We start from the raw sequence: 21,658 nt of genomic DNA, 5'->3' as shown, positions 1-21,658 counted from the left end.
TCTTACGGGTAGAATACTTAAAATAGTTAAGGAACATACCACTTGCAGCAATTTCTCTAGTACTTTGAAGTCTCCTTTTGGACATATCGTAGTCCTGATATCCATGATGATTTTGGCAGAATCCATTGCAAGATGAAGATCCCGGTACTGTTGAATGTGTTCAATTCTTTCACTGATCCATCTTCTGTCATCAGATGAATTTATTCTGCACATGATGTCTAAATCTTTTCGCAAGTCTTCATAACTTCCTTCATGGTACTCCAAGATTTTGTCTATATGCTCCAGTAACAATTCCCCACTCATCAGACCTTCATAGAGCTCTTTGTACCTGCTGTAGCAACCCTGAAATATTTTGCTGTACACCAGGTTGAGAGTGTAGATTTCTTCATCAATATCATCTGTATCAGGTTGGTCTCTTGACAGCTCTTCCACTTGATTCATCCAGCACATTTTGAAGATTGAACTGTCTTTAATGGCCTGTAGTTCTGAAGCCATTTGTCGGCTGACATCACAAAGGTTGAAATAAGTAACCTGCCCGATTGTACTAGGGGTCTGTCCATCAAGAGTGAAAACCTTCATAAATTCATTCAGATTCATCGTCTCAATGTTCTGGCGAAGTTTTGTGTCCAACCCCTTGAAGTCAACTGTGGATTAAAATATATTATCAAGAATGTATGTAGATATACAGACTGTCTTCTCAGTCCAAAAAACGCTACAGTATATCAAGATACAAGAGCTGCAAAGGATCACTCAGTGTAATAGCAAATTAATACTGAGGCCTCGTCAGATTAACTTAATTACTCGCCTGGTTGCACAAAGTTAAGGCAAACAGCCCCTCACAGGAACTGTTGCAGGACTTGGAAATGTAAAAGTTTCCATGAATCTGTTTTTAATGCCACACTGTGAAGTTCAGCTCCTCCCCTGCCCAATGGGAATTGTGGAGGATGATACCCATTATCAAGTCAAGTCAAATCAAGTCAGGCTTTATTAAAGCACATTTAAAAATAACCTCAGTTAAACCAAAGTGCTGCACAGTTATTAAAATACAATATAATCACACACAAATATAATAATAAATAAAAACAATAAAGGAATAGTAAGAGCTCAATTTAAAAACTAAAATTAGAATAAAAAAAAATAAAAAGAGTAAAGAGTAAAAAAGCCAAGGATTCTCGCATAGCTGGGACTGAACACCAAGAGGAAATAAAGGGTTTTCAGCAGTGTTTTGAAGTACCCAACAGACTGTGCAGCTCTAACCTGGAAAGGTAGGCTGTTCCACAGCTTTGGGGCCGCCGGTTTGTTGACCTAAGTGCTCTGGAAGTACTGTGAGGCTGTACGAGCTCTGATAAATAAGATGGTGCCAGACCATTTAAACACTTAAAAAAAATTAATAAAACCTTGAACTGGATCCTAAAATGAACAGGCAACCAGTGCAAAGATGTAAGGACAGGACTGATGTGATCACGCCGTTTCTTTCCAGTCAGCATGCGGGCGGCTGCATTTTGAACCACCTGTAAACGGCGCAGTGCTGACTGGTCGAGACCAACAAACAAAGAGTTACAGTAGTCTAAGCGTGAAGTAACAAAGGTGTGAATAACTCTTGCGAAACCATTCCTGGGGTGATATGCCTTTACTTTTGTCTTAGCTGGAAGAAGCTTGTTTTTACAATAGAGCTTATCTGCTTATCAAACCTAAAGTCACTGTCCAAAATAACACCAAAGTTCCTTGCAAATGGGTGACAGTGAGACTTCAGGGTGCCAATGGCGCTGTCATAGCCATCTAAGAGATTTTGTTGTCCGAATAAAATAATCTCAGTTTTATTTTTGTTCATGGAGAGAAAGTTCATTTTCATCCAAGATTGAATATCATTGAGGCAGTCTAATAAGACCTGGACAGAGACTTGCTCATTTGTTTTTAAGGGCAGATAGATTTCTTTCTAAATATGGATCATAAAGGCAACATTATATCATGCAGATGATAAGTCCCTGGGCTGCTTGAACTGATTTTTCTGGCTTTGTCTGGTTAAATTAAGTGTTCTTGAATTCTACAATTATTCAATTCCTGGTACACCAATGACAGATATCTCAAAAATGAACAAAAAAATATAAGCAAAATACAAACACCTCCCAACATGCTGTAGTTAAAATTAGCACAACATAGGTGTATTATTAGTGTATGTAGTATCACTGGTGTTGATCTTAAGCCCCTTCCCTAATTAACTGTTTACATGTTTTATGTCAGGTCAGATTCTCTCATTTGAATTATTGCCTTTTGAGGCCTAAATATTTTTAATATCTGAATCAGGGACTAATGCATACAACCATATATTATACTGTATGTCTTCAAGAAATAATGCTGATGCTTGTTATTAAACTACACCATGTCATTGTATCTTTAATTTTGAAAGGGGGTTTCTAGATAACTTAATTCTTAAATATAATTTCCATCTCAGTGTGTCACAGCTGCCTACCTTTGACATGTTGTGGAAGCTCCTTGCAGATTTGTAGAAGACTTTTGACCAGCTTCTTCTCATTGTGGACAGCTTCGGCTTCCTCTTTTCTTTGTTTCAGTAATCGTCTCATGCTTCTGTCATCTTTACAACGACCATCATCACAAAGGCCATCTAGAGGAACATAAACAATTAGATAAACACATACACAGAAGTCGAATTACAACTTCAACACCCACTAGGATTTTCAAGTATAGATACATACAAAATAAAGGTGCATATACATACACACATGCACTACACATAGTGAATATATCTGCTCATACAACAGACATGCTTCAAAGCAGTGGCTCCCACCTGGGAGTCAGGCCCCCTTGAAAGGGTCATACAAATGTGAGATTCTTTTTATGTACTTTTATGTTAATAGTTATCTCATTTGCACCAAAAATATTTTGTAAATTTTGGATTTTATGAGTTGTACCTCCACCAGGAAACACCCCTATTAAGGTATAGAAAAACTAATAAAAATACTGTATATATGTATGTAACTCCTGGTGCACATTGCCTGTTTAAGGGTTAAGGGAATAGTTCACTTCAAAACACGTAAATTAATTGGTATCCAGATATGCAGACAAATTGAGCTTTGTTTACCCAGACTTGAATATATCCACCACTGAGATTTCTGCTTTCATTTTGGCATCTGAGGCTAAAATTACAGCAGCAATGTTATTGTTGATAGTTTTCACTATCTTTTTACTTTTGTTAGAAAACAAGTAGTTTGAAGATTGCTGATAGCCAGATCTGGGTAATATCCAGAATTACTAGTGTCTGCACTTTACAGTTGTGATGTTGGGGTTTTGTTTTGTTTTTCATGCTTTGAGGGCTACAAGTTAAATATTTCCATTGTATTAGGGAAATGCATAACATAAGAGATGAAAGAGAAGAAGGAAGTAGGGAAGAAGAAGTAAAAATTATACACATATTCTGACTCACCTATCTTCAGCAAATCAACAAATTCTTGTTCTTTCTGAAATATTTGTTTTAACGTCTTCATTTGGATTTCTCCACTGAGGAATTTCTTTGACACAGATCTGAATGCTGAACTCGCCAAAGATATCCTGTGTTCAGCTTCATCTGACAATTTGTCAATCAGTCCATGTCTTGCACCTAGAAAACAAGCAAAGTGCAAATATAAACTACAAAACATTTTACTATTATGTATGTGTACATACATGTGTGACCATAGCCTTGACATTAGTAAAAAGATCATTCTCAGTCAAACTCGTAACATTATATTTTAAATTTACACATCTACCTGCTCTTCGCAAGACAGTTTTGGTAATGGGACACTTTAACAAGTTCTCAAATATCAACTCCTCTCCTTCAATGTACTCTCCATTGGCATCTGTGGGCCATGACTTCAGCAAAACAACAGACATCAGCTTCCCAAACTTTGTGATATCATGTTTCTCCAGTAGAGTTGAAAATGCATTGCCAGATTTATCCTAAACAGAGAGAAATCACAGGAAAAAATAATGCACACAAATGGAAAATTATTATTATTTTTTTAAGAATACTGAGGAAAAGGTCATGCAGATGCAACAAGGCTGACCAAGCTATGTCAAGCAAAATGTCTCTGGGAGTCCTTATTAGAAGTATCCATAAATAAAGCACTTCAACGTGAATGATAATTATAGAATGGATATACAACCTTAAATGATTCACACCATTCTTCATATGAATAAACACAACAACTCAAGGTTCAAGGTTCATTTGAATTGTCATTATAAAATGCAGGATTGCACAAACAATGAAATTCAGATGTCGCCCCCTCCATGTTACACATATAGATAGTGTTTATAAATATAAATATATTTTAAAGTAGAATAGAATAAAAAAACAATCAATGTGACAATAATATACAAAAATGTATATAAAATGTAATAAATATAAAATAGAACCTGTCAAGAAAAACTGAAAATGTATAAGCTTCATAAAAGTAGAATTAATGGCAAAGCTGTTGTATTTGATTGCATGTGTTCCTAATTAAGTACTTGGTGAGTGTACCCCCAAATTTGTACAATATGTGTAAAATACAGGTAATTTACAAATTATAGTTATATATGTTACATCATAATGTAATGGCTGCTTATTATCAAAATCATACCTGACAAATAGTCTCAATCGCCTCCAAAGCACATTTCTCCATTGAGTTGCATAGCAGTGGACTTGTCTTCCTCAGTTTTTCCATCTCGTTAGAGTAGATTCCAACTTGATTCATTGTTTTTTCCTACCACATGAGCACATATTCTAAGTTGCATTTCTCAAGTTTACATTCAAAGCAATTAAACGCAAACAAATCCAGTCTTACCCATTTTAATTTTCTTTCAAAATCCTCTGTGAAGCTGGTTCTCCAGAATGAAGTATGTTGCTCATGACTGAAGGATAGTGAGAGTAACTTGTTCCATACCTAGAAAGAGAGACATCCTATTGATTTAATACCTCTGCTACTTCACAATATATGTACTGCATACCACATTAAATGGCAGTCACATTAAAATAACAACAATTTGAATTCAAAACCATGGCAGAGAGAACATCACATACAGAATATTACAGCAATTCATTTCTGCTTACCTCAACTTCACATGGTACAGAAAATTCTATACGAATCCAATCATTCAGCAGTTTGTTTTTGAAGGTAGCTCTTCGCCATTCCTTGATTGTTTCTAATGTCTCCCCAATCGACTCTTCATGAATTCTCACTCTTGACTGAAATAGCAATTATAATGTGGATAACTTTACATTTATTATGGATATCTATTCACTGCTTGCATTTTAGTAGTGAGACTTTTATTTACACACATGAAACAAGTGTTAAGCCTTTTGACAAAAGAAATAAAATGTTCAATCGAAGCTTGTGAAACGCAGTTTCAGGAGCGGGAACACACCCCAATTACACCCCTTGCTGCTCCTATATAAACAAACCTAACCATCTTCCCCCTCTTTCACTCTCGTATTCGACCTTCTTCTTCAATAGATAGATAGATAGATAGATAGATAGATAGATAGATAGATAGATAGATAGATAGATAGATAGTGCGGCCTGTCTAATAAAAAGACTCTCACCTTGGAATCAGTGCAGTCGTATGCCTTTGCAATCATAGAGACAAGATCAAGGAAGTTAAGAGGGACATCACAGTGGTGTGGATCTGTTGTGTGACGGCAGATTGAACCAAGAACCCTTACTGCAGTTTTGAGGCAACACTCTCCGTATTTGTCATCAAAACTATTAGGAACAAAATATTTGAATTATGGTTGTGTATGAATTAAATTGATCAATATACAGTAGATACTGAAATTCATAGACATTACTGAACAGATATTGTATTAGAGCAACAGATGTCTTTTTTTTAACCTTTTCTTGTGATGGCTTTCTCTGTTGATGAGATAAGATGCCAATTTTTTCAAAGCCTGTAATCCAAATAAAATAAGACTTGAAATTTGCAGACATAGTTCAACATGGTGAGGTAAAATTCAAACAAGTGGTAGCTTCGACTTAGGAATAGGCCTACATACGCTGTTGTTTGAGGAATTTATGCCAGATCTGACATTGAATTGCGTGTAATGAAGAATGTCGAGGAGCTCCACTGGCACACAGGATATGAAGCTCATTATATCCTCCAAACTCAGCAGGGACATCCAAGAGTGCACAAGAAGACGATCAATGTCCACCAGGTATGCATGGTCTTTCATGATTCTGATCAGACTCCTGAAATAAAGTCAGAGAGGATAATAGTGACCAGAGGGCTGTTGCACAAAACCTTGATAATGGATTAAGCTGGTATTTTCCAGTTATCCTGGCTGAATTTAGCTGGGACTCGGTTGCATGAAAGCAGAGGCACATAATTTACCATAGAGATTTATTCTGTGCTGTTAGCCTGCTTCCGACCAGGCTAACAGCCAGGCTTTGTTAATCCTGGTGTCTTATTTATTCAGTCAGCTGTGACTCCGGTTGGAAATAAATGTGGTTATTTCATGGTCTTCTGTTTGTATCCTTTGCTTTCTCACTGTCATTACTTAAGGTACACTGAATTTCTTTTAATTAATCTTTTTATTTAAGTTATTATTTTATTTTATTATTAAATAGTGATGTATTAGTTATACCAGAGATTTCTGATCCTCTTCTGTGCACTTGAACGACCTCTGAGGGGATGCCTGTGTGTCGCTATAGTCTCTGAACTCATGGTAAGTAGATCTGAGCCAAGCTCTGCTAAAATACTTTCCCTTTTAATGTAAAACATGTTTTATTTGCCATATATGTGGAAATAAACTCCTTACAACACTAACTAATGCTCTGCGATTATGTTGAGTTGTTGAAATGTTTGTGGAGCAGGTTGCCATACAGGTTATGGCGTAGCTTTGTTAGCTAGTTTGCTACTGGTGTTGTGGCTGTTTGACTGGCGGCAAGCCTGCAACAACTGTGTCAAGATAGTGGTTTGACTTACTGAAAAATATGCATTATTATTTCTTAAGAGACAGAGAGGCAGTAGACACCTACTAGGGAAAGAACAATATTAATGTTAAGGTTTTAAACTATTGAGAATTTCTTCATTTTGAAGAAACAAAAAAAGTAGCCACAGGAGGACTGCTACAGTATATTAGTAAAAATATTAATTAAAAGTTAACAGCATAAACTGTACTGTTAATATGTGTTAGCAGCTACTTTTCTTTAATATCCAAGGATACAGAACACACTCACTCACTCACAAACAAACAAACTCACTCACTCACACACAAACACACTCACTCACTTACATATACACACACAAACTCACTCACTCACTCTATCACACACAAAAACACACATACAACTCAGTATATTTTGCACACAGTCCCCAGCTGTGCATGCTGATTAGACTCCAATTTGCTACTTTTTATTTTCCTATGCCAGTTTTTCTGTGTATAGTGAACTTTAATCATCATCCACCTGTAAACATTTTTCAAGAATTGTAATTTTGTATTAAGAGTATTCGCTAATATATTTAATCCAGTTGCTACATTTTATGTTCCTATGACACAGTTTTTCTTTGTATAGTTATTTTTAATCATCCATGAACATTTCTCAAGAATTGTAATTTTGTATTAAAAATATTCACTAATTTACGTCTCATATTATTGTCATTATCTGTCAAACTGTTGATTTCTAAAGGGCAATTACATATTTATTGTGTATCCCTAACACAATGGCATCTTTTGGTTTGGGTTTCTTTATTGGGATAGCTACGGAAAGCGAATGGCACATACAGTACAGCCCCACCTAGAATATTTTTCACCAGCCGCTACTGTTAACTTGGAAATCCTCAGCAAAAATTGATGATAATCTAGATGTATTACTAAAATAGGAGACATTCTAGGCACTGATGTAAGACAAGAGTGATCTTTTTTTGTACAATGTCTGACAACTGTTTCATCTGTGTAATTTAAATATGTATGATTTACACCACCCATTCAGGACTTAAGATATACTGTAAGCACTAATATCAGGCAGGATTGAAGATTGTTACTATATTTTTTTCCCACAACTTTCGAACACTGTATGCTATACTGTGAAATTACTGTGACATGGAAATAAACGGTTTTGCCATCAATGCTGTATAATTTATTATTATTTAGAGATGATGAGAAATGGCTGGTGACGCAAAGGTGGATTCAGTGAAGTCAGTGAGCGTTACCTAGAAATCCCATTCACGTGTTTCTTTCTTCACAATGGCGTGCCCTCCACAAGAGGTATGTTCTCATATTCAGTTAGAATAACCCGCCCTCTAAGTAATTCATTCATTCACAGAGAGAGAGAAAGAGATTTGTACATATGCTCATGTTTCCAAGGCAACCCTCTGTCGGGCTGTCACAACTGCAACATTTGAAGGTGATTGATAGCCAAGTGGTTACTGCTTATGCTTCATAGTGACAGTGTTGCTGGTTTGATACCACTGAGGAACATTTTCTCTCTCTATACCAGCTACTGTTAAATTAAGGTGAAAGTGCCCAAACATAAAACTAAACTTGACTATTGCACTTAAACGTTTACACTTTTGTAGTGTTGTATGTATAAAGGCATAGGTGTTGCTTTCAAATAGACAATATTAAATACTAGCAGTGTTGGAATGGCTGAAAAATTGACTTTCTTTTTTGCTTAGAAGATTTCATCAACTACTGAAATACATATAACATGTTGAATGTAGCATTTAAATGCTGTTTAATGAGGTAGGGCAGGCTAAACACCACAATTGCTTGTAATCAATACCTTACTTGTTTGAGCTATATTTTTATATTTCATATTCAGTTGCTGCCAAGTAGGCCTACGTTTTGTACCTGTTGGGGTCTGCATGAATGTTAAATGTGCCACGCACACACACATACACAGAATATAAATGTTGAATAAGTCGACCACTCGAGACAAAATGTTTCTCTTTTTTTCATTAATACTCACTGTTGACTGTCTTTTCTTAAATATACTCATCATCTGCATGTATTCATTAATATTTCTAACTCCTTTGGGGAGAAGTACAGTAGGAGGACTGAGCCCTTTGTTTCTCCTGTTGTCATGGTGAATCATGTTATCTGTGCTCCATTGATGAGGGCTTGGTATGTCCTCATGCACGAGCTTCACTCAGAGTTACTTTGACTCAGCTATGTGTTTGTACATTTATATGAGAACACATGGTCTATCTCATTAATGCAAAACCAGTCCAAAATGCATCTAAAAAGAAAAGCCAGTGCAACTTGTTGATAGGAGCTGCCTCTGTAAGTGGATCTTCAACATAACGTTGAAAGCAACCATTTGTTCATCTAACAACCCATAACTATTTTTAAATTAGTCCTCTGCTCCACTCTGCCAGTCAGCCACACCCATCTCATCAGCCAACTCTGTTCACCTGGGGCCTGTTTCAGGAAGCAGGTTTAACTAACTCAGAGTTTTCACTAAACCTGCTTTCTGAAACAGGCCCCTGTTCACCACAACTGCCATTGATCGACATTTCAAAATATTAATTATACATTGATCTCAGAAAAAATGTGAAAACTATTTAATGAACTGTAGAATCATACTGCTTCACTCAAAGCAAAAATAAAACCATTTCTCATGTTAAAGACTGTCCTCTGAAGAAAAACAGCATCAGACATTTGTATGTCCTACACGCAATCCTTTGTTTGTTTACTTTTATCGTTATTTTAAAACATGAGTGGAAAAGTTGCTGTTAAAAGAAATCGAGCAGGATTCGACCAGGAATCAACATTTCTCAACCAAGTTAAGGTTCCTCAATAATGCATGTTGTTCCAGTTTGGTTGGTCTCAGACCAAGTATGCCTTATTATGGTTGGTTTGTGGAAAAACATACATCACACATGAATAACTCATGATAAATAATTTGTCTGGGATTTCTGGATACTAGTCAAATATTGTAACAGCTACCGTATATTACTATTTGGGGCTACCTTTTCAAAAGGTTCTGTACATGTTTTGCAGACGGGAAAAACAAAACATACCTTTCATCTCTGTGGATATCCATTCCCTTGCTCCTCCACAAGCCAGTCCAGGAGTCAATTTCTGGATTCAAGACAGGTGGAACTGGCTCAAATGGCTTGCTTTCTCCTCTCAGTAGGTGAATCAGAGGGATGAGCAAGACCCACTTCTCAATGTGGAATTGACGAGCATTGTTGCAAAGCATCTCAATGGCATCTGCAACACTATACCAATGGAGAAATCTGTGTCAAAGCTTTCAATCATGTACAGTAAGGGATAAACAGGCAGGCTTCTGACTGATACTACTTGTTGGGCAAATATTAAAGGTGACTTAACACTTAAATCTAAGGGACTTGTGGTGACCTTTTACTTATTTCTATCTTCAATCATTTTCATGTACTGTTACTTTAAGCTTTAAACTAAAACATTAGTTACCTTTTCTTATGTATTAAAGGGCTTGCAAAACCTTTCCAGAATGGATCCAAAAAGTGGTGTTTCACACAGTTAGGCAGGCAGAGATGATCACAAAGACTAGATATTTCTTGATCTCTCATGTGGTCTTTCAGGTACTTGTGGTAAACAAGCAAACCAATAATTCCTGAATTGAGAGGTGGTAAAAGGAATTCTGTTTTTTTCTTTCTAGATTTGGGAATGATGTTTTCCTCCAGAAAACCTTTAAGCAGGCTTTTCACCTGGAAAAAGGAAAGCAACAATTTAAAAACGGATGTCCATCTTCACATTCTGATCAGCGTGTGGTGAGAAGAATAGTAAATATTAATTACATTTGTCTTACATATTTGACATTTACCTGATCTGGACCATACGGTATTCCCCATGGTCTTTCCCTGCCATCATGAAGAATAGGATGGCTGTATGCATAGAAGAACTGGTCTAGCAGGACAAAGAAGTTGTCCACATTTTGCTCATTCCAAGTTTTAAGAAGGTCAAAGATTAGCCTTAGCATTTCCAGGCCAGCTTGGTCTCTGCCTTTCTTTACAGCAGATTTATTCGGATCAACATGGATGACATCATCATACTGGTGCCACTCTCCTTTAAAAGTTAAACAGAAAAACAATTACAGGGGTCAGAAAATGCAACATTTATTATGGCCCATTCGTACTGTATGTTGATAGGTGCTAGACTGATACAAGTAGTTAAAAAATTAATCTGCTTTATTACTATGTTTGACTGTGTATTTGTCTGCTACAGCTTGGCCATGTCTCTCTATAAGAGTTCTCATAGCTCAGTGGGACCTGTCTGGTTAAATAATTACTAAAAATGTTATATTTACGTTGAATTATTAATGGTTTGTATGGAGAAGACAGATAGAGCAATATTTCATTGTGGTTTGTACTAAAAAAAATTCTAATTGTACATTAAAAAAATTAACGTACAATAAATTTGTAAAAATTAGCATGAGTGAGTCTACAATACCTTCATGTGTTAATATGTCCTGTTTGATTTTCAGGCACCTGTTGATAGATGGATTTTCATCTTTCTGATAGATGGTCTCATACATAACCTTGTATTCATTTCCACACAACTTGTAAACAGCATATTTGTAGGGTATGCTCTCACGAATTTTGCTTTTGTGAATCATAAATCGATATTCAACAAGATGGCTCCTGTCCCCTACAGGCCTGTGAAACACAAGCAGATATTAGAGATGGATCATGCAGTGAAGGAACAGACTTAATTCCAGTAAACTATTCACTCAATGATGGTCACTATGTTGCTCGTACTAATAGTAACAGAAGGATGACATGATCACTATCTGGTTTCATTCTTTCCTTAGTTTCCAGTGGGAAATTTACAAAACATGTCATGATTGTGGGAAAAATTAATTTGGTGAAGTAAATCATACTTAGTGAAGGTCATTTTCTCGCCAGCATCCCAGTTTCCAAACAATTCTCCAGACTTTAGAAACACTAAGTCTTTCTTTGGATCCAAATGTAACTCTTTCGAAGTGACAGCATGGAAGTACACAGGTATATATTCACTGATTGAACTGAAGAAAAGGAGGAGAAAAAAAGTAACCAACCTCATATTTTCTATGTAGTTTAAGTCTAGTTTGTAATAGATCAAACACTTTGTATCATACATCTACATACTCTAGATTAGGAAACATTTTTGATTCTAGATAACATTTCCTGTAGCCTGGTGTAATTTACGTTTGTGGTATCTGAGGTTCAATGGCTTTTTTCAGGGTATCTGCTGCCACCACCAGTTCACCTCCAGCATTACTCTGGCTGGTAGGATCTGAAGGTGTCTGTGACCTGGAGACATCTACATTGCTGTTGCCTGATTGCTGCTCCTGTCTCTTTGCCAAGTGTGTGTTTGTTTTCTGGTCTGATTGCCCGCCAGCAGCCTGTCGGGAGAAAAAATAAATGTTTGAAGAGTAAACAAAGCCCTGATCAGATCATCAGGATATTAATTTATCTATCATAGAATATGTATATATATGTATATATATGTATATATATATATATATATATATATATATATATATATATATATATATATATACAATGAACTATCAGAATCTGATATCCAGCCTCATGGCTTCAATTGTGTAATTTAGCACAACTGAATTTGCAAACACTGGTTTGCTAATGACATACATTTTAGATTGTTTATTTCAAAATTGAGATAATTGACATGAATATAATAACTCTAAAGCCAAAAGATGTGTGTTAAAATTAAGTAATATTGCACAATTAGCCTGTATCCATGATCATGGTTTTAATATTGCTCTGATGAAAATGGTTTCTGTAGCCATTATGACAACAATTATTTGCAATTTTATTTGATTCTTCCTTTATACAAATTCAGAAAGGGAGTTATGCATCTTGTTATAATTTAATACGTTTGACCATTAAAACTCTTAATATTGAGATTTTCTGAAATTAATAATGGCAAATAAAGTGAATTCTTATTCAGGAAAAAAAGCTAGACCAATACCTCCATGTTTTTGGCAGTCTCCTGTGTAACTGGACATGGGTCAGCTGAAGACTCCACTTGTTTGGTATTTTGCTCATCTTCATCATGTTTATGAGCTTTCCACTGAGTTTGTTTAGTAAATGTATGCTTTTCAGAGTTGATGTGATTTTTATCATCTTCTTGACCCTCTGAGATATTCTGTGGCTCATGAGAGATTGTCTTTTCTTTATCCTGTTCTGAGGCAAACTGCTTTGCTACTGGATCACATTCTTGTATTGATGCGATGGAACCGGTTTGTGATGGTGCAGACATGGGCTCAGGATGATTGTCACTTGGCTCATTGTCAGGAATTCGAACTGCATCAGTTTGTTGTTCTGTGACTTTATCAGTGGCATGTGTAGGAGAGGGTGGTGCCATGGGAACAGACAGGTTTGATCCAGAGGCTGTCTCTCTGCATGGTTGAGCATTATTGTCAGGAGCACATGCTGTACCTGATAGTCTATTTTCTTCTTTGCAACTCTCTGTGCGTTTTAGCTCCCTGGCAGTGACGGATGAAGGTGTGGTTTTGATGTCTCCTGTGGCTAGGTTGTCAATGTTATCTGATGAATCCAGTTTTGTTCTATCTCCGACAGGTCCTGAGTCCTCACTGGCCAGCTGCCCCTGAAAACAAGTCTAAATAGTTAGATTAGAACCACTATTTTCAAGTTAATAAAATGGAGATATCTCCACTTTATTAACTTACCGCTACTCTCCTATATTATGTCTGTAAATTACAGGAAGAAAACTTGTTTCAGTTTCAGCAAGATAAAACTAATTGTTGATTGTGAAACAATGCCAAAACAGAATGGGTTCCCTTTCGGTTTCAATACTTTAACAATTACTGCTCACCTTGAAACTTTATTCAAAATATGTAATGTAAATAATGAAACATTTTAGTCATTTCACCTTAACCTGGGCAGTGTTTTCTTGTTCTTCTTTAACATCTCTAGAAACCTGGTCTTGACTGTCCTTTTGGTTCCTCTCCTGAGCAGTGACTGATTTTTGCGCTGGTGTGGCAACATCTGGGTGACAATTGTTATATGACATAGTAGTTAGACATAATTAACCACAGTACATGTTTAAGTCTTTAATCATACTCCAGACTGCAGATGTGATAACAGAATAATACATTACAAACTTTTAAGAAAAACTTACCAACAACTAGAAACCAAACTCAACTTTAAGCTAGCACATATATGATACAAACATTTGGGCAAACATTTTGGTGTACCTGTTGAGAATTTCATGTAGAAAGTCTGAAGACTAATCTAACAGGCTGCTGATTTCAATAGTAATTTGGCATGTTATAAAGCTACAAAAGGTTTTGGGTCTTTCTGTTCTGTTTCTCACTTCCTTCTCTCTTTCATTCTCTCTTTCCGTGTATAATTCTTTAACTTCAACACAGTGCAGGACAATATCAGCAAATCTCTTAAGAATCAGTAGGAAGCACACAGACATATTATAGGACATTCTTTAATTCCTCTTTGAGATGGATAAATATATAGAGTACTTTATTTATCTATGTGGAATATTGTAGCCAGCATAAATTAATGCATTATTCTCATATCAGCTGAGTAGTAACAGTAATTGACTTGTTCAAATCCCTTAATTTACTTGTTTGCTCTGCTTCCTTACATGGTTGAAACTAACATTCTGAGCTAATAATTCACGTTAAATAGCTGACTAAGAGGTCATACATTTTCTTTTGGTTCAATTTACAATAAAAAGTGCAGCTGTGTTAAAGTTTTACTTTTTAGAAGAACACATTTTGATAGCATTTTATAAGATGTTTTATGAGAAACTACAAACTATATTTGTGTTGTAACAGTGTATTATGTGTAGAATCTTGTGATTTCTCATTCTGGTTATACATTAAAGAAAGCTTTTATTGAGTTAGTCAAGATTTTAAAAAGGAAGATACAAATGAAAAACTTGCAGTGAAACTTACCTTGGGTGCTATTTTGATTTAAGTTGAATCCACATTGAGGACAGAATCTATATGATGTTTCCACTTGAATCCCACAATCAGGGCATAACATGATGTCACTGGTTTAAAAAAAAATAAATAAATTAAAAAAAAGATGAATGCAGTACTTTTGGTGTACTTGTTGCTTATAATATATATATATATATATATATATATATATATATATATATATATATATATATATATATATATATCTTAAGTAGAGATCATGCTACTTGCAGAACATTCCTTTACTCATTTTATTTAGTTGTATACTAAAATGAAATAATTTACCTTTCTAGGAACTTATCTGTAGATGAATTTAACAGGTCGAATTTAACAGGCTTCTGAACTTAGGGATGTTATAAAACTATTCATTCTGTGTCATGTTCATAACAAACTTGTTATACTAATATATAGACAGACATAGGCTAATTTGTCTCACCTCCTTCTTGCTCTCTCATTTCCTCCTCCTTTGTATAATTATTTCACTTAAACACAGTGCAGGACAATCTTAGCAAATCTCTTAAGAATCAGTAGGAAGAACACAGACATATAAAAAGCCATTCTTTAATTCCCCTTTGAGATTAATAAAGTACTCTGTCCATCTATCTGGAATATTGTAGCCAGCATAACTTAATGCATTACTTTTGAGCAGAAACACTGACTGACTTATTCAAATCACTTACCTTGTTGCTCTGCTTCCTTACATGGTTGATACTAAAATTCTGAGCTGATAGCTGACATTAAATAGCTTACTGAGGGTCATGCATTTACTTTTAGTTTCATTTACAGTAATAAAAGTGCAGCTGTGAGTTTGTTACATTTTCCCTTTAGAACAAATTTTGGCAGCATTTTATAAGACATTTTATGAGAAATTACAAAAAAAACCAACAAAAAAAGTTTTCAGTATGAAGACTAACCAATTTTTTTTTTCAGTTTCCCTTTGAAATTAATAAAGCACTCCGTCTATATATATATATATATATATATGTATATATATATATACATATATATATATATATATATATATATATATATATATATATATATATATATGTATATATTATATTTCCTTTAACAGCATATAAATATATATATATATATATATATATATATATATACATATATGGAATATTGTAGCTAGCATAACTTGATGTATTATTCTCAAGATCAGTTTATCAGCTGACCAGTAACATTGACACGTACCTTGTTTGCTCTGCTTCCATGCATGGTTAACAATGAAACTGTGAACAGACGATTGTCATTATATAAGTCATGCATTTACTTTCGTTTTCATTCACAGTGAAGGGTGTGGCTGTTGTTTTGTGTTAACTCTTCTTTAAAGAGAACACACCCCCGCAACTATCCTTTGTTCTTGTCATCTTTTTTCATGATCCACTTTCTGTTGAGCTTCATGTCATGGGTGGATACCTTGACATTTTGTAGAATTTGTTGATACAACGCAGAACTCAGAGCTCTATCAATGAATGCAGGCAGACCTGAACCATGATACTACCACCACCATGTTACAAGGGGTTGACTGCAGCATCTGTTCATTGCCAAACAAAGTGCTTCTCATTCATGTTGAAAAGTTGATTTTGTCCACAGAATATTTTCCCAGTCACTTGTTGGCTTATCCACTTGGTCTTCAGCAAATTGTAGACAGCAGCAGTGGTATTTTTACATAGTGGCTTTCTTTTTACCACTCTGCACACCATTGATGTTCAATGTTCTGCTGATGGTGGACTCATGAACATTAATTGTAGCTACAGCAAGAAAGGCCTTTGAAATCTCCTTTGTTCGAGTCATGACACACTTCCACAAACCTGTGTTGTTCAGACTTTGACAGTGAAGACCCAGATTTCTTTTCTTTAAATAAAACAAGGCCTCCCAGACCTGAATTTCATCCCATTGATTGGAACACATGACTCTAATTTCTCCTTCAAATTAAGTGATAATCCTTGAGGTTCACATAATTTTGGCTCACATAAATATGTATCATTCGATCATTGTCCTCAATAAATAAACAAACAAATGTCACAAATTTTCAAGCAGCACTGTATGTTATTGTGTGATGGTTGATGCTTATCTACCCTTTTCCCCTTCATCCTTAGTTAAAAGTTTGTTGGAGCAGGAAAGTCTTTTCAGATCCTGTCATTCTCCACTTGTCTAGCAACCATCACTAGAGACCTGCCTCAGCTGTCACCTAAACTGTAGAGCTTTTCCATTGGCTTAGCCTAAGCCCTCTATCAATACTTTCCCTTGCCATTTTGTGTACTATGTGCTACTTATCGGCCTTGGTGTGCTAAACATTACTCCGTCTTGCCTTATCTATTTTTCCTGACCTAGTTGCCAATTGACCGAGTCAGGTGCTTATGTGGTCAAAGTTAACAGATACGTTTACCAGAGGACAATAACATGAAGCCTCTGCGAACTGTTTAAGCTGAAATCCATGACATTGTAACATGTACAATGGAGTTTTATGAAATAAAGCAGCAACTTGATCATGGCTGAAGGAACTTTCTATGGAGTATGATCTATCAACACCAGACTCCTGTATTATTTGTGATCTGCGTGAGACAACAGTTTCAAGGACACCATAAAATGACCTGTATACCTAAAGTTATACTACAGAGTTTTTGACCATTATTACCTCTATGGCAACATGTTTTGATGAGCAGACCCCTGTTTTGTTTATATCTCATCAAGCTCTACTATCAGAGCAGACAGGCCCACACACAGGTGTTGTGATACACTTCGTGTAAACTTGCTTTTTGACAACTTTATTTTTATTCCCAACAATATGCCTAAAACATGGTCTCTTCTGTTATTTGTGCATTGGACAATAAATCCAGCATGAATGTTAATGGAGGACTACAGCTCCAGCTGTGGATGCTGCTCTCATACATGGTTGACAATGAAACTGAACACATGATTGACGTTGCATTTACTTTGGTTTTCATTTACAGTAAAAGGTGAGGGTGTGGTTTTGTGTTACAGTAAGTCTTCCTTGAAGATGTAATGGAAAATTACCATGCTTTAAGACATTGTTGATCTGACATTGTAGTGAATGTCTGCTGACATAGTTGCTTGGATACATAAATGATTGTGTAAACCTAACAAGGTCATGACGTCTGAAAGTGTTTTTGTTTCCATGTGTGGCACAAGTTGTGCTCGCTCTGTGTGGGACCTTGTTTGCCTCAAGGACAGATACATATTTCTCAGGTCAGGCAGGCTATCTATAATAACATCACTCTAAGATGACTTTTCAGTCAGCCTCAAATTTCAACCAAACATATTTTGAAGGGATTTTATAAAGTAGAATGTCATTATCACTCACAAAATATATAACATGAAAATACTAATATAGACTGCCTTTCCAAAAAGGAGAAAGAATGAAGTGCAGTTCAGAAGAGAATAAAGAAAATTCAGTCAGTAGCCTAACACCTGCATAATCTGTATATCAAAAAAATATTAGCATTATTTTATAGAATACTTTCTCTGCTTTGTCAGTGCCCTGATCCTGATGACATGTTCTATATAGCACAGGAGAATTATGTTGCAGTGGAAATCATCCTTACCACCATCTTTTAAATCCTGGATAGGTGATGTTATATCCTTCCTAAAATTTTGAAAAATTTAATTCTCTTTGAGGGAGTCATCAGATAAATGTTACTCTAATTGGCAACCATTAATTAGTTATTTAGATCAGCTTCCTGCAGGCAAACTTTTTCAGTAGTGTTATGTTCTGATCTTGTCTGCTGCCTTGCCGACTATTTGATGTATTGGTGCCTGTCTGTCGCTCGTCCTGTCTCTCACTTTCGCCTCAGGTGGGTGCCATAAAGGTGGTGTACCAGTAGTCCTGGCCTTTACAGTATTATATATTTGCTTTATTTATTTATTAAGACTACTCTACTTTTTTATGCTGTACACTTATTTTATTTATTTATTTTTGAGCTGGGATAGAATAATGGGAAAAAACTGAAAATGATTTGTATCTCTTGCCCTTGTGTTGTAAACTGTTCGACTGCATTTTCTTGAATAAAATATGGCAAAAAAAAAAAAAAAAAAAAAACACACACACACACACACAAACTGACAGGTGTAGCCCCATGTGTACTGACTCACACAAGGGTTGGGCAAGTAAAGTGCTGTTATGTTTACTAGCATATTCGAACAATTTCCAGCTCAGACATCCTTTTATCTTACAAACCACACTAAACTTTAAATGTAAACTTTGAATTTCAAAGTTGTCCTCCGGGTCGTGACATCTTTGGTACATTTGAGGCAATTTAAGTTCTGAGTGAGGTTTAGTTTTTGCTTAATTTCATGTCATGTACTGTAATCAGGCAGAGTGGAAAGTAGAGACATCTTTCCTTTCATAACTAATAATGTTGCTATAAGCCTCTCTCAAAAGGGAATCAGATAACTAATAAGACTTAGTTTTTCCGATCTAAATCTTAATTAATATTGAGAGCACTGTCACATATATACAATATATACATACTGTACATTATACATCCTCGCTGGTCAACCCTTCTGAAACTGTATTTTTCTAGTTTGACCTGGGAAAAAAAACAAACAGCTAAAAACACTGACTGTATTGACGTGCACAGGAAAACACACATATTCATTAAAATACAAATTCAAGACATTTTACAGCTAATATCACTTTCTAATGGTGCAATTTAAAAAAAGATGATCACTGATTAAATATTAAGAGTTAAAAGAGCTTCCTGTTTCTTTTCTCGTACTAGAAAATGTCAATGAAGAAGACATCCAGCATCCCTGCACACACCCATGGGTTCTGCCTTTGACCCCAAACATGACCGACAGACTGAACAAGCTTAAATCAGTTTTATTGAGGTTTTTACTTGATTGATTGACATCTCATAGTGCCATGGCTTTGATTCAACTTTTAACTTCACAATCATTCATATAAACATTTCAACACAAACCCATCAACTACCTGATTAATACTTTTATTCATTGAGTTTCCTTTAAGAGTACATTACTTCAATGTGTAAGAAAAAACAAACATGCAAAATAGTATCAGTATCATATTTTTTCTTCACTGATTTCTGTGTAAATAGGAAAATTAACTTTATCCTGAAAAATGTAAAACCGATCCTGAAACATTAAAATCAAACACACTTATGCTGTTCAAAATCATACATCATTTTCAGAGTCATTCATAATTTTCATAAAGTCAGAAAAGTCATACATGATTTTCTCAAAAATCCTGAAGTTTTTCTTTTTACGAGACTCTTCCAGTAATTATTCAAAATATTTCCATTATTCTGATGCCAGGCAGTAAATAATTAGCTGCTAAACAAACTGTAATATTAAAGGCAATGTGCGTCACCATAGGCTTGATTGTGCTTTTTAGGAAACTTTTCACACTATCATCACAGAAAAATTAATAAAAATAAAAATCAAGAAAAAATAGGTAAAACTAAAGTTTGGTTTCAAAAATGTATGATTCAGAAATGATTCTGCTGAACTCAGATTCATCCATTAGTCATCCAGTCCTGTTTGGCAATGACGGCGAATTTCCAGGTTTCCACAATCTGTGAGAGCAACAGATTTTCAGGGAACTTGTCTTCCACGTAAGCAGGGACCTCTACTTCTTTACGGTCCATGTAACCACCCACAGTCTCTTTTACACTGAGAAGAAAGAAATAACACATTTACACACATTTCTGGGGAGGTTCAGGTTGCACCCTACATACAGTTAACAGTTCACTTCAAAGATGTGTAATGTGACTGTGACTGTCTGTTCATCTTTTAAGTGGCTGCATCACCGTTCATTAGGCTGCAGTTTCTGACTGTCTTCAGCTCAGTACAACGTTCATTTTGTTGCTGCTTTGAATTATTTTATTCATTACAGACATACACATATAAACACTGTTTAAAAGGTTAATGGCTCAACAATCACCTACAATACCCCAATATATAATTTTCCCCTTTAGCAGCTTCAGTCTTGTTAATATGATCTTATTCTACACTGTCCAACTGTATGACATGATGTATTTTATATTCTGTATCAAGTTATAAAATGTTTACGCTGAGTTAAATATTCAAACCCAAAACTTCATGGTTTTTATTGGCTACATCATTGCTGAAGTTGTTAAAGAGGGTTACCTCCAGGTTGGTTTGTAGGTGTCAATGGACCGCGGGCGGCCAAGATTTAACAAGATGAACTCATGCATCTCTAGCAGCCATTGGTCCACGTTTCCTCTGGACACAAAGCCTTTCAGCTGATTCTTCTCCTCCTCTATCAGCGGCACCTGGTACTCCGCTGGATACCCAGAAAATGGCTCCTTTGTTGAAGAAACATGGAGTGAGGTATTTAATGTGTATGTTGAATTACAATGTATATATTAAGCTCTTATATGACATTTAACCAGCCCACAATCATCACAAATAGCAATGCTTACCCTCTTGAGACGCAACAGGTTTTCAGACTTGAGGGAGGAGAGGAGTTGCCACAGAGAAATACAGTGTCTGAGAGTGCATCTGCCCAGAGCCTGAAGAAACACAGTAGTGTGGATTAGTGTAAATTCTCACACCTAAAAAAGTTGCACTGCACTTGTTGGAGGACTGAGAGTTACATTTACATACGTATTACTGTCGGTTTACACTGACAGAAAATATCTGTCCTTCAGCTTCATCTCTTAACTATCCAGCAGAGTTTCACAAACATGAACATTCACACCAGACAAAAAGAGCCTTCA

General features: G+C 35.7%; 2 protein-coding genes across 2 annotated transcripts in view; both read right to left on the bottom strand.

Annotated features, from left to right (window-relative positions):
- The window catches only part of LOC128362257 (E3 ubiquitin-protein ligase rnf213-alpha-like), a 39,401-nt gene extending 28,188 nt beyond the window's left edge, over nucleotides 1-11,213 (bottom strand). Inside the window, 12 exon segments of the mRNA XM_053322997.1 lie at nucleotides 40-644; nucleotides 2,471-2,623; nucleotides 3,443-3,616; nucleotides 3,765-3,954; nucleotides 4,617-4,739; nucleotides 4,821-4,919; nucleotides 5,579-5,602; nucleotides 6,062-6,221; nucleotides 9,997-10,197; nucleotides 10,544-10,665; nucleotides 10,782-11,023; nucleotides 11,153-11,213. Coding sequence (XP_053178972.1) covers nucleotides 40-644; nucleotides 2,471-2,623; nucleotides 3,443-3,616; nucleotides 3,765-3,954; nucleotides 4,617-4,739; nucleotides 4,821-4,919; nucleotides 5,579-5,602; nucleotides 6,062-6,221; nucleotides 9,997-10,197; nucleotides 10,544-10,665; nucleotides 10,782-11,023; nucleotides 11,153-11,213 — 2,154 coding nt within the window.
- Nucleotides 11,214-20,388: 9,175 nt separating this feature from the next.
- Nucleotides 20,389-21,658, bottom strand: part of LOC128361488 (E3 ubiquitin-protein ligase rnf213-alpha-like) — a 32,354-nt gene continuing 31,084 nt past the window's right edge. Inside the window, 3 exon segments of the mRNA XM_053321973.1 lie at nucleotides 20,389-20,588; nucleotides 21,066-21,244; nucleotides 21,362-21,451. Of these exon segments, the coding sequence (XP_053177948.1) occupies nucleotides 20,432-20,588; nucleotides 21,066-21,244; nucleotides 21,362-21,451 (426 nt within the window). The 3' untranslated portion in view covers nucleotides 20,389-20,431.

The sequence above is a fragment of the Scomber japonicus genome, chromosome 7 (genome assembly GCF_027409825.1).
Source record: "Scomber japonicus isolate fScoJap1 chromosome 7, fScoJap1.pri, whole genome shotgun sequence".
Classification (NCBI taxonomy): domain Eukaryota; kingdom Metazoa; phylum Chordata; class Actinopteri; order Scombriformes; family Scombridae; genus Scomber; species Scomber japonicus.
The sequence above is the reverse complement of the archived record's forward strand: the minus strand, read 5'-3'. Positions and strand labels throughout refer to the sequence as shown.